At 39.3% G+C, this 14,362-nt stretch overlaps 1 protein-coding gene across 1 annotated transcript in view; it reads right to left on the minus strand.

Annotated features, from left to right (window-relative positions):
• The window catches only part of DAPP1 (dual adaptor of phosphotyrosine and 3-phosphoinositides 1), a 39,485-nt gene that overhangs the window by 7,437 nt on the left and 17,686 nt on the right, over positions 1-14,362 (minus strand). Inside the window, exons 3-7 of the mRNA XM_070757953.1 lie at positions 11,744-11,877; positions 5,673-5,803; positions 4,650-4,697; positions 2,167-2,229; positions 360-445 (exon numbers count right to left, since the gene is read on the minus strand). Coding sequence (XP_070614054.1) covers positions 360-445; positions 2,167-2,229; positions 4,650-4,697; positions 5,673-5,803; positions 11,744-11,877 — 462 coding nt within the window. The remainder of the gene's footprint in view (positions 1-359; positions 446-2,166; positions 2,230-4,649; positions 4,698-5,672; positions 5,804-11,743; positions 11,878-14,362) is intronic.

Consider the following 14,362-nt stretch of genomic DNA (forward strand, 5'->3'; position numbering starts at 1 on the left):
AAGCAAAGAGAGAAAGAGAAAGAAAGAAAGAAAGAGAGAAAGAAAGAGAGAAAGAAAGCAAGAGAAAGAGAGAGAAAGCAAGAGAGAGAGAAAGAAAGGAAAGAAAGCGAGAGAGAGAAAGAAAGAAAGCAAAGAGAGAGAGAGAAAGAAAGCAAGGGAGAGAAAGAGAGAGAGAAAGCAAGAGAGAGAGAAAGAGAAAGCAAAGAGAGAGAAAGAAAGAGAGAGAGAGAGAAAGAGAGAGAGAAAGAGAGAGAAAGAAAGAAATGGTTGCTTGATCCCCAAAGGGGCCCTGACTCCCAGGTTGAGAACCACTGCTTTAAACAAAGACAACACAAAGTTGTATTTAAGCTTCAACTTACCAAAAGCAATTCACTTTTTCTTGGGAATAGTCAAACTGCACGGCTGAGCATTCCGTTAAATCAAGTGCTCTGATTGGCTCTGTGGACTTGAAAAAATGTTATTTTTGAAACAATTGCTCTGGGTTATCATTTCAGATGGTTAGCCACCTCGCCCCATCACAGACATCAGATAAGAACCAGAACAGTAAACAAGATTCTACAGAGAAAGATTATTTTGCATTCACTAGGAAATTTGATTTAATACAGTTTATCCTGCTATAGGGCTATAGGGCTCTTCTGAGTACATTTCTATAAAGGAGGGGCAGCCCACATTTTTGGGGCATGCTTTAAAAATTTGTTATTGGCCTCCTAAACCCACAAGATCTGCATTACTGTATTGGGGCTGTTGAGCTTAACATCTTGCTCCAATCATAGATGTGATTGTGACAGTTGTTGAGTGGATGCTTTTTATACTATTGGTGTTTTAATCCTTAGTTTTAGTGTTAGATTGGGTTTCACTCATCATATTGTATTATATTTTATTCTTATTGTTATAAGCCACCTGAGTCTGTGGAGAAGGGCGGCATAAGTCATTGCTCACAGGGAGTCATTGCTCACAGTCACTCATGCCCTCATCACCTCGAGGTTCGATTACTGCAACGCTCTCTACATGGGGCTACCTTTGAAGAGTGTTCGGAAACTTCAGATCGTGCAGAATGCGGCCGCGAGAGCCATCGTGGGGCTTCCTAGATTCGCCCACGTTTCTGCAACACTCCGCAGCCTGCACTGGCTGCTGATTGGTTTCCGGTCACAATTCAAAGTGTTGGTAATGACCTTTAAAGCCCTACATGGCATTGGGCCAGAATACATCCGGAACCGCCTTCTACCGCACGAATCCCAGCGGCCCATAAGGTCCCATAGAGTTGTCCTTCTCCGGGTCCCGTCGACCAAACAATGTCATTTGGCGGGCCCCAGGGAAAGAGCCTTCTCTGTGGCGGCCCCAGCCTTCTGGAATCAACTCCCCCCGGAAATTAGAACGGCCCCCACCCTCCTTGTCTTTTGCAAATTACTCAAGACCCACCTTTGACACCAGACATGGGGGAGTTAGGATATTCCTTCCCCCAGGCCATTACAAGTTATGCATGGTATGTTTGTGTGTATGTTTGGTTTTTATAATAAGGGTTTTTAGTTGTTTTATTAAATTGGATTTTTACATGTTGTTTTTTATCATTGTTGTTAGCTGCCCCGAGTCTGCGGAGAGGGGCGGCATACAAATCCAATAAATAAATAAATGAATGAATGAATGAATGAATGAATGAATGAATAAATAAATAAATAAATAATAACTAACTAACTAACTAACTAACTAACTAACTAACACCAACTATTGCGGTGATACCAATGGAGCAGGGCAACCTCATTTTATTTTGCAAAGTTGAGGCATGCATAGCAAATATGATTAAACCATGACACCTTGAAAGGACTATTTTGGTGTCCAAAATGCATAATTACAACGCAGAAAGTATTTTTTGCCAATAAATTTCAGGAGAGAATTTGGAAGCTAGGCAGAAATGTGCAGTTTGCATTTCCTTACTCCTTGCTGTAAAAGAAGCACAGTCATTGATAGAACAGAGGTGGCATTAAGTGTAGCCCACTAACTGAATTGATACACCATGGAATAAAAATGGCAGTGAGTACGAAGCCCATGTTGCTTGGCACTCAGTTTCTCAATAGCTATTTTGGGAACCTGTGACAAAGAGTATTTCCAGTATTTTGTTGATTGCTTTTGCTTTAGCTCTCACAAGGAACAGAGTAAAACACAACTCACCGTCTGATCTTTGTAGTATTTCAGCTCATTCCTATGCAGTGTAAACCACCTAGTTTTCCAGTTCTAGAAGAATCAAGAGAAGGGAAATTGAAAGAAATTCAACACGAACGAAGCAACAAGTACTGGGATGTATTGCCCACAAGATCATATGCTGCAACGTCCTGCCCGTCAGCGACTACTTCAGCTTCAACCACAACAACACAAGAGCACACAACAGATTTAAACTTAATATTAACCGCTCCAAACTTGACTGTTAACCGCTCCAAACTTGACTGTAAATAATACGACTTCAGTAACCGAGTTGTCGAAGCGTGGAACTCATTCCCGGACTCCATAGTGTCATCCCCAAACCTCCAACACTTTACCCTTGGATTATCCATGGTTGACCTATCCAGATTCCTAAGAGGTCAGTAAGGGGCGAGTACAAGTGCACTATTGTGCCTTCCGTCCCCTGTCCTATTGCTCTCCTATATCTCCTATACTTTTCTTCTATTCCTATATCTCTTCTTCTATTCCTTCATTGATATGTTCTATTCCTATATCTTCTCTTCTATTCTTTCTTAGATATCAATCATCCCTATCACCCCTGGATTCTGAACAAGAATTTATGACACATCCACGCATACATAGAGTGATGCATAGGAGAGAACAACTGAGGGATTATTACAGGAGATAAGTGAGGCCACCTGTGGTTGGGTGGGGCTGCAGTAATTAGTGCTACAGATAAAAGAGCAGCCTGCTGGTTTAGCCTCATGGCAGTTTATCTGATTCATAGTTTCGTCAAGATCCTGGTTTTTGCTGTTCAAGATTGTGTGTGGACTTTCTGGACTTTAGAATTGGACTATTGGGTGAGAAACTGGATTGCATTTCACCTGTGCCTTGTGTGTACCAGAAAATCCCTTTGACATTTAAAAAGTGAGCTGTTTCTGGTTTTCTGTTGATAAAGACTTTTGGGTTTTCCTTTTATCGTGTGGTGTGTGTCTTCCTGGACTAATTACCCTGTAATTACGGGCGGTTGAGCCACGCCGGCAGAACAGAAGGTACCAGGTTAGAAAAGGCTCCCTGAGATGAAGTTTAAGTCGCACTGGGGGTGGGGGAGAGGAAATGCTATGGTAGGATGGCTCAGAAGATGGTTCTAGAGGTCAGGAAGACCAAACAAGCAGATTTAGTAAGTGAAAAGGAAAGAGGGTGTTGCAACCTCCTACCCAACATGAGATGTGAACAGGAAAAGGCAACGGATGAATCTTCATGAAAAAAGGGAAGTGTGAGTGAGGCCATACACACACATTTATACGTTTACTGGCAAGGCTACCCATAGCTTTTCTCTAATCTTAGAACTGCGGCGCCTAAAACACAATTTGAGTATTGCCCACAAGATCATATGCTGCAACGTCCTTCCGGTCAACAACTACTTCAGCTTCAACCGCAACAACACAAGAGCACACAACAGATTCAAACTTAATATTAACCGCTCCAAACTTGACTGTAAAAAATATGACTTTAACAATCGAGTTATTGAAGCGTGGAACTCATTACCGGACTCAATAGTGTCAACTCCCAACCCCCAACACTTCTCCCTTAGACTCTCCACGATTGACCTCTCCAGGTTCCTAAGAGGCCAGTAAGGGGCGTACATAAGTGCACTGATGTGCCTATCGTCCCCTGTCCAATTGTCTTTCCTTATCTCATGTATCATATATATTCTCTTCTTATCTATCTATCTATCTATCTCTCTCTCTCTCTCTCTCTCTCTCTATCTATCTATCTATCTATCTATCTATCTATCTATCTATCTATCTATCTATATTATATATATATCATATATATTACTGGCCTCTTAGGAACCTGGAGAGGTCAATCGTGGAGAGTCTAAGGGAGAAACGTATTATGTTTGAATCTGTTGCATGCTCTTGTGTTATTGCGGTTGAAGCTGAAGTAGTCATTGACCGGTAGGACGTTGCAGCATATGATCTCTGCTCTACAACAAGAAAAATGCATTTTTAAATAAATATAAAATTTGCTAAATGAGCCATCAAAAGGAGCTTCATATGGTTCTCTAATTCAGTGTTTCCCAACCTTGGCCACTTGAAGATATTTGGAATTCAACTCCCAGAATTCCCCAGCCAGCGAATTCTGGCTGGGGAATTCTGGGAGTTGAAGTCCTGATATCTTCAAGTGGCCAAGGTTGAGAAACACTGCTCTAACTCATACAGCTTTCATTAAGATAGTATTCCCCCAGGAACGTTGGACAATAACTCCCATCATAACCATACTGGAAGGGGAGTATAGGGGTGACCCTCCAATATGCCTAGAGGCTGCTGAAAAACAATACAGCGATTGTTAAGATATTATACAAACAGGTATTCCAGATCCTATTTTGACCACACATGTCCAATACAATTTTCAAGCACTGCTCCTTAGCATGTTTGATTTTTTAATGTATAAGGTGAAAAAAACAATAGAACAATTTTTAGGTTGCTTACCTTAACTATTTTGCCTTGCTTTGTTAGATAACCTTCTTTGGTCCCTAACTGTAATGAAAGACAGGAAAGTTTATTAGGATGGTTGAAAAGGATGGGACCAGAATACCTCCGAGACCGCCTTCTGCTGCACGAATCCCAGCGTCCAGTCAGGTCCCACAGAGTTGACCTTCTCAGGGTCCCAGCAACCAGACAATGTCGGTTGGCGGGACCTAGGGAAAAAGCCTTCTCTGTGGGGGCCCCAGCCCTCTGAAATCGGCTCCCCCCAGAGATTCACACTGCCCCCACCCTCCTTGCTTTCCGAAAAAGCTTAAAGACTCATCTATGTCGCCACGCCTGGGGTCATTAGATCTTGCCCCTGACCAACGAGTGTTTTAGTATGTTTCACGGAGTGAATGGTAATGAATGCTTTCAATTATATTAGAATTTTTTAGGGTTTTTTAATTATATTAATTGGATTTAGATGTACTGCTATGTTTTCTTTGATATGTTGTGAGTTGCCCCGAGTCCCCGGAGAGGGGCGGCATACAAATCCAATAAAAAAACTCCTTAAAACCCACCTCTGCCATCAGGCATGGGGGAATTGAGACATCTCCCCTGGGCCTATATAGTTGATGCATGGTATGCTTGTGTGTATGTTTGCTTTTAATGATGGGTTTTTTTGTTTTTTTAAATTATTAGATTTGTTGTACATTGTTTTATTGTTGCTGAAGCCGCCCCAAGTCTACAGAGAGGGGCGGCATACAAATCTAATAGATAAAAATAATAAAAGTGCTATTGCTAACATGTTGTAAGCCACCTCGGAAGGATGGAAGGCTGAGTCAACCTTGAGCCGGTGATGAGATTTGAACCGCTGACCTGCAGATCTAGCGGTCATCTTTAGTGGCCTGAAGTACTGCACTCTACCCATTGCTCTACCGTTTTCAGCCTGGATGCTTTCTTCACCTCTGTTCAAAATCTTGTCCATAGTTAAAACTATAGAAAGCTTTCTTTTCCCTCCAGCCAATAGTCCAAATAGGAACTCACCGATGGAGCACTGGGAATGAGGTCAAATTCTGTTCTTCCTGTCTGCATAGCCGTGTGGACTCGCACCGATTCATAAATGGATGGCTCTTCTACTTTCTTGGGATAGGGATGCTTCAATACAATCAAAGTCCCTGTAAGAAAGAATGAATTCATAGCCTTTCCCCTTACATAACAGGATATCTCAAAGGTGCCATTTCAAGAGGGAATTTCTTGTTTTTCTCTTTCGCTTCTCACCCAGGTTCATAAACTTAAGGCACTTCATAGGTAATATCTCTGCCGCACGAATCCCAGCGACCGGTTAGGTCCCACAGAGTTGGCCTTCTCCGGATCCCGTTGATTAAACAATGTTGTTTGGCGGGACCCAGGGGAAGAGCCTTCTCTGTGGCGGCCCCGACCCTCTGGAACCAACTCCCCCCCAGAGATCAGAATTGCCCCCCCCCCTCCTTGCCTTTTGTGAACGTCTTAAAACCCACCTCTGCCGTCAGGCATGGGGGAATTGAGACACCTCCCCCGGGCCTATACAGTTTATGCATGGTATGTTTGTGTGTATGTTTTTTGCTTTTTAATAAGGGATTTTAGTGATTTTAAATCATTAGATTTGTTATTCATTGTTTTATTGTTGTTGTGAGCCGCCCCGCGTCTACGGAGAGGGGCGGCATCCAAATCTAATAAAATTAAAATTAAAATTAAAATTAGAATTAAAATTAAAATTAAAATTAAAATTAAAATTAAAATTAAAATTAAAATTAAAATTAAAATTAAAATTAAAATTAAAATTAAAATTAAAATTAAAATTAAAATTAAAATTAAAATTAAAATTAAAATTAAAATTAAAATTAAAATTAAAATTAAAATTAAAATTAAAATTAAAATTAAAATTAAAATTAAAATTAAAATTAAAATTAAAATTAAAATTAAAATTAAAATTAAAATTAAAATTAAAATTAAAATTAAAATTAAAATTAAAATTAAAATTAAAATTAAAATTAAAATTAAAATTAAAATTAAAATTAAAATTAAAATTAAAATTAAAATTAAAATTAAAATCCCATCAGGATAAGATCCACATTTTGAAGACAGCAAAGTTCACATTTTGGATAGAGAGGACTGCTGGTTTAAAAACGGGGTTAAAAAGGCCATCTATTATTTATTTATTTATTATTTATTTATTATTTATTATTTATTATTTTTTATTTTTTTATTTATTTTTTTATTTATTTTTTTATTTATTTATTTATTAAATTTGTATGCCGCCCCTCTCCGTAGACTCAGGGCGGCTCACAATAGTACTAGAAAAAAAACCCCCAATGTACAATACAAATCTAATAATTAAAACCAAAAACCCATAATTTAAGAAACACGCACACAACATAGTATGTCAAAATTGAACAGCTCTCTCTTAACGGGAGGAGGGGGGATATGATATCATCTACTGTATCTCCAGTTTACAACACAGTCCTTTGAGCAGTTCCAAGAAAGCTTCTTGAAAAAGCCCCTTTGAGACAACGATGACCTAGATGACTGAGAATCTCCTTAGATTTGTAACAGGATGTGCACGCACACAAACACACACATATAATCTTAGAAAGCCATTGCAACATATCCCTTACTGTATTTACCTAGATCTAATCTAGAATCCTGCTCTATAAAAATTAAACACTTGTACCAAAACATATTTGTCTATTTTTGTTTTACATTTCTCCCTTTATCTCAGATTCATCAAAAACCTACTGAGATCTCCTTCCTGGGCTTCGCCCTCACCGATCTAAAAAAAATACAATTTTCAAAATATGTCGACCTACAGGGAAATATAGGGGCCGTCTTCCCAGCTAAATAATAAATAAAGCCCCAACTAGATGCAGTACATAGATATCTTACCTTCTCTTAAATCTAAACAAGTTTCTGGTTGAAGCAGAGCCTACCAGTCTTAGAGTTGTCAGCTAGTTTAAGAATTGAACAAGCATCCCAGAAAAAGGTAGTGACCAGCCATTTCTAGGTTTTATTTATTTTTATTTATTTATTTATTTTTGTCCAATACACAATGAAGGTTTTAGTGGGTATATATATCTATATACACATAGTAAAATACATGAAGAAGGTTATAGAGGAGATACTCATAGTAAAATATATCTAAGAAAGAATAGAAAAGAAGGTATAGTGATAGAACATATCAATGAAAGAATAGAAGAAGAGATATAGGAATAGAAGGAAGGTATAGGAGATATAGGAGAGCAATAGGACAGGGGACGGAAGGCACTCTAGTGCACCGGGCCAGTTTATCTCAGGGACCGCCTTCTGCCGCACGAATCCCAGCAACCAGTTAGGTTACTGAAAAGTCATATTTTTTACAGTCAAGTTTGGAGCGGTTAATATTCAATTTAAATCTGTTGTGTGCTCTTGCGTTGTTGTGGTTGAAGCTGAAGTAGTCGCCGACAGGCAGGACGTTGCAGCATATGATCTTGCGGGCAATACTTAGATCTTGTTTAAGGTTGTTGCCAAGAAAACTACATGGCATCTCCATGAAATCACCGGCTGAATTTGACTCAAAGGATGCCTTGCTTATTATAGAGTCCTTGAAGTTCTCTAAGCTTGGTTCTTTACTTGCAGAAATTTTGTTACCTGACTTCTGCAGTACTTGTGAGTGTGGACTTTGTTGCCTGTTTAGACACCGTAGTTTGCTATGGCAATGTTTGGCAGGGGCGGGGAGGAGGGGGTGCTCACCTTAGAAGTTCCTTAATTAGGGTACTGTTTTCTGCTTAATTGTCTGGTGTTACTCCCTGCTTATCTGGGTGAAGATGTTTCGGGTCCTTACTTTTTTACTTACTTTTTTCTTTCGAACGGTGTGTAAATTGTGTTTATCTGTATGTATCTGTCGATGACTGATTTGTCTCAACGTGCAGGAATCCCCTATCATTTTTGGATTTATCTTGGTCTGGGAATGATGCTTACAGCCTCAGTTGAAACTAGGGTTGATACTGTCCATGTGTTGTGAAACTAAGGAATTGTCAGGTTTTTGCTTATTTTTTTAAAATAAATATTTAAAACGTTCCTTTTTAAAGTGCTTTTAAATATTGCTTCATGCTATAAAGGTTGGGGTTATAATGGAATCCTCAAAATCAAATGAAACAGGTGAGGTTTCAAATAAAATGATCCATTATCTGTAATTATGAAAGAGTTTTATTCCAGATAGTTCTCTGACCTATGGAAAGAGAAATATAGTCTATTGATATACAGTGTTCCCTCGATTTTCGTGGGTTCAAACTTCGCGAATAGCCTATACCACGGTTTTTAAAAAAATATTAATTAAAAAATACTTCGTGGGGGGTTTTTTTAATACCATGGTTTTTCCCACCCGATGACGTCATCCATCATTGCCAAACTAATAATTTTTGCAAATAAATAAGAAAAAAATAATTATTGTTAATAAATAATTATGTTTATAAATATCAGGATTACTAAGTGTCTTATTCAATGGTGAATACCAGTAATAATGGTGAGTAAATTGTTGTTAAGGGAATGAAAAATGGTAATTTAGGGGGTTAAAGTGTTAAGGGAAGGCTTGTGATACTGTCCATAGCCAAAAATGGTGTATTTACTTCCGCATCTCTACTTCGCGGAAATTCGACTTTCGCGGGCGGTCTCGGAACGCATCCCCTGCGAAAATCGAGGGAACACTGTAATCCAAATATGGATCAGTCACCAGGACCAGAATTTTTGTCTTCCTAGCTTTCTTATTCATGCTAGAGTCCATCTTCAGGGAACTGAAGTGACTGACACAGTTTGGATCCTGTAACATTATCCTTGGACCCTTACTAAACCTATGCTATGGAGTTTTCATTGATATGTTCTATTACTATACCTTCTTTTCTATTATTTCTTAGATATATTTTACTATGAGTATCTCCTCTTAGTTTTTGTGATGTTGCCTTGCTAGACCAGGTTAGAGAGAAAGAAAGAATAGGAGTAGGAGGAATAGAAATGCCCCGCAGAAAGTCCTCTCCATTCTGCCCAAACACACGAGGAAGATTTTAAAACAAAATAGTACAAAAATACGAGACCAGCTTTCACCATTCTGAAATACTAAATAGAACTAATTAGATACTTCACCAGAAAAGCCCTTCACTCCTCCATTCGAAACAGAATCCCCTACGAGACTAGACTTTCAATCCTGGGCCTAGAAAGCCTAGAACTAAGACGCCTTAAACAAGATCTAAGTATTGCCCACAAGATCATATGCTGCAACGTCCTGCCTGTCGGCGACTACTTCAGCTTCAACCACAACAACACAAGAGCACACAACAGATTTAAACTTAATATTAACCGCTCCAAACTTGACTGTAAAAAATATGACTTCAATAACCGAGTTGTCGAAGCGTGGAACTCATTACGGGACTCCATAGTGTCATCCCCAAACCCCCAACACTTTACCCTTAGATTATCCACGGTTGACCTATCCAGATTCCTAAGAGGTCAGTAAGGGGCGAGTACAAGTGCACCAGAGTGCCTTCTGTCCCCTGTCCTATTGCTCTCCTATATCTCCTATACCTTTCTTCTATTCCTATATCTCTTCTTCTATTCTTTCATTGTTATGTTCTATTACTATACCTTCTTTTCTATTATTTCTTAGATATATTTTACTATGAGTATCTCCTCTATAACCTTCATCATGTATTTTACTATGTGTATATAGATATATACCCACTAAAACCCTCGTTGTGTATTGGACAAAATAAATAAATAAACAAATAAACAAACAAACAAACAAACAAACAAACGCACAAGCGTGCCTCCCACCCCCTGTCCTATTGTCTATATCTCATATATCGTATGTACTATTCTTCTATTCTCTTCTTCTTATACTACTCTCATAATATACTTCTATTCTCTAATTGATATATGCTATTCCTAAATTTTCACTTTGATTCTTTCTCTAATATATTTTACTCAAGTATAACCTCTATAACCTCCATTGTGTATTATTGTGCATTGGATAAAATAAATGAATAAATGAATAAATGAATAAATGAATAAATGAATGAATGAATAAATGAATAAATGAATAAATGAATGAATGAATGAATGAATGAATGAATGAATAAAAAAAAGTTTGGGCTGTTATGGTAATTGTTTTTTCTGGTGTTAACTTTCCTTTTCAATGATTTCCTTTATGTAGAAAAATAGCATGGAAGGGTTTATAGGTATTATGAGGTCTAACACATATCTCCCAGCTGGTGGCACTTTCCATTTTAAGAACATGAAAGGAGTTTCACAGAGCCAGCAGAATCTGGTAAACCATGGGCCAAGTCCATCATTCAACACTGGAGATCAAATTCACTGTTATATAGTGTGAATTTCTCCGCTGTTAACAGATATAACAGATGGCAGGATAGCCAGTGGTGAAGGAAAACCACAATAATGTACAAGGTGCAATTGAAATACAATGATACCTCGTCTTACAAACTTAATTGGTTCCGGGACGAGGTTCGTAAGGTGAAAAGTTTGTAAGACGAAACAATGTTTCCCATAGGAAACATTGGAAAAGCGATTAATGCGTGCCAGCCCAAAACTCACCCCTTTTGCCAGCCGAAGTGCCCGTTTTTGCGCTGCTGGGATTCCCCTGAGGCTCCCATCCATGGGAAACCTCACCTCCAGACTTCCGTGTTTTTGTGATGCTGCGATTTCGCTGAGGCTCCCCTCGCTGGGAAACTCCACCTCCGGACTCCCTTCCCCAGTGAAGTGCCCGTTTTTGTGCTGCTGGGATTCCCCTGCAGCATTGCAAAAACACGGAAGTCCGGAGGTAGTAGATGCTTGGAACAAACTTCCAACAGACGTGTTTGGTAAATCCACAGTAAGTGAATTCAGTTACTGAATTTTAACATGCCTGAGATAAACATATGTCCATCCTAAGGTAAAATACAGGAAATACTATAAGGGCAGACTAGATGGACTGTGAGGTCTTTTCCTGCCGTCAATCTTCTATATTTCTATGTAAAACTACAATATAAAATCTTTAAATAAAATTCTCCTAAAACAATATTTCAAAAGAAAGAGAAAAAGAAATTTTTCCTTACCTGTCTCGCTCCCTATTAAAGGCTGATTCGCAAAATGCATGATCAGGTCTTTCAAGTCTGAAAATTCGTTGAAGCCAAATTTGTATGAATTCCCCGTGTATTCCACATGAAAATGCTTTACGGAATCCTTTGCTCTGAAATAAAATATAGGAAATGGTTAGCTATACAAAGCTGCTTGTTCCAGAAGACTTCTGCTCCGGCAATCTCACACTACTCACAAGAGCATACAAAACTTTTGCCAGACCCATCCTTGAATACAGCTCATCTGTCTGGAACCCATACCACATCTCAGACATCAACACCCTTGAAAACGTCCAAAGATATTTCCCCAGAAGAGCCCTTCACTCCTCCACTCGAAACAGAATACCCTACAAAAATAGACTAACAATCCTGGGTCTAGAAAGCTTAGAACTATGACGCCTAAAACACGATTTAAGTATTGCCCACAAGATCATATGCTGCAACATCCTACCATTCAATGACTACTTCAGCTTCAACCGCAACAACACAAGAGCACGCAACAGATTCAAACTTAATATTAATTGCTCCAAACTTGACTGTAAAAAATATGACTTTAACAATCAAGTTGTCGAAGCGTGGAACTCATTACCGGATTCAATAGTGTCAACTCCCAACCCCCAACATTTCTCCCTTAGACTCTCCACGATTGACCTCTCCAGGTTCCTAAGAGGTCAGTAAGGGGCGTATATAAGTGCACAAGTGTGCCTTTCCTCCCCTGTCCAATTGTCTTTCCTTTATCTCATATATCATATGTATTTTCTTCCTTTCATATTTTTTCTCCTCTATTTTTACATATTATCTTTATATATATTACTTCATGTCTATTCTCTTCCATATGTATTGTGTATTGGACAAATGAATAAATAAAAAATAAATAAAAATAAAATAAAAGAGTTAGCAACATGAAACTCCCTTGTTTTCATAAGCAACTTATTCAGGTTTTCTGCCTGTGATGGCATCATTGGGGAAAAAAATGGAATTGGCAAATATAACAGCAATGCCCTATTACTACTGAAGACATGTGAACAGGGGTGGGGAGCAGGCAGGATGGGGTGGAACACAGTGGAAATGAAGACTCGTGCAGCTCCAGCTGATCGACGGCTGTCACTTCCTGTATTATTGGTCTCGGCTCGGCTCTCCTTTTTTCCCCTGCTGCTGCTACTGCTGCATCTACGCTCCTTGCTTTTTTCTTCTTTCCTCCTTCCTGATCTCTCGTACGAGTTTCCCTCTCTCCTGCCCGGCAGAACAAACTTAATATTAACCGCTCCAAACTTGACTGTAAAAAATATGACTTCAGTAACCGAGTTATCGAAGCTTGGAACTCATTACCCGACTCCAAAGTGTCATCCCCAAACCCCCAACACTTTACCCTTAGACTATCCACGGTTGACCTCTCCAGATTCCTAAGAGGTCAGTAAAGGGCGTGCATAAGTGCACTAGAGGATTGTACAGGATTGCAGGAATCCTGGTTGAGTACCAAAGCAGATGAAATTCAGAAGTTTGCTGCCAGAGAGAACGTTGTTGTTGTTGTTATTATTATTATTATTTATTATTATTATCATTATCATTATCATTATCATTATCATTTATTAGATTTGTATGCTGCCCCTCTCCGAAGACTTTGGGCGGCTCACAACAGTAATATAAAAACAATATAACAGTGAGACAAATCTAATATTAAAATAAAACATATCTAAACCCCCAACAATTTAAAAACCATACAACACATACATACCAAACATAAAATATAAAAGCCTGGGGGAGGATGTCTCGGTTCCCCCATGTTAAATGATTTTATGAAGCCCTCGGATTCGTGTATGGACCTCATCCCTCAGGCAGCTTGCCTCTACTGGACACAGCTGGTGCAACTCTCATCACTGAAAAGCCCCTGATTCTACAGCATTGGGCCGAGCAATTCCAATCTGTATTGAACCACCCATCTTCCATCAACAATGAGGCAATCGACAGAATGCTCCAGATGGATATCAATCACAGCTTGGACTTCCCACCATCAAAGACTGAAACTCTACAGGCCATCAACCAGCTGTCCAGTGGCAACGTCCCAGGATCTGATTTACTTATTTATTTATTTTTATTTATTAGATTTGTCAGCTGCCCTTCTCCATAGACTCGGGGTGGCTCACAGCAACAATAAAACAATGTACAACAAATCTAATAATTTAAAAACACTAAAAACCCCATTATTAAAAGCAAACATACATACAAACATACCATGCATAAACTGTATAGGCCCGGGGGAGATGTCTCAATTCCCCCATGCCTGACGGCAGAGGTGGGTTTTAAGGAGTTTGCGAAAGGCAAGGAGGGTGAGGGCATGAGTGACTGTGAGCAGTGACTCCCGGTCCAGGTAGGGCCGCAACTGGTGCAGCAGGTGAACCTGGGCAAACGCCCCCCTCGCCACAGCTGAAAGATGGTTCTCTAATGTGAGCTGTGGATCGATAAACTCCCCCCAGGGTTATGGATGGACAGATGGAATTGTCCCTGAGAGGCAGAACCCACAGCCACTCCGTATTATCCAGGTTGAGTTTGAGTCTGTTGACACCCATCCAGACCCTAACAGCTTCCAGGCACCGGCAC

The sequence above is a fragment of the Erythrolamprus reginae genome, chromosome 7, assembly GCF_031021105.1.
Source record: "Erythrolamprus reginae isolate rEryReg1 chromosome 7, rEryReg1.hap1, whole genome shotgun sequence".
In the NCBI taxonomy this organism is placed as follows: domain Eukaryota; kingdom Metazoa; phylum Chordata; class Lepidosauria; order Squamata; family Dipsadidae; genus Erythrolamprus; species Erythrolamprus reginae.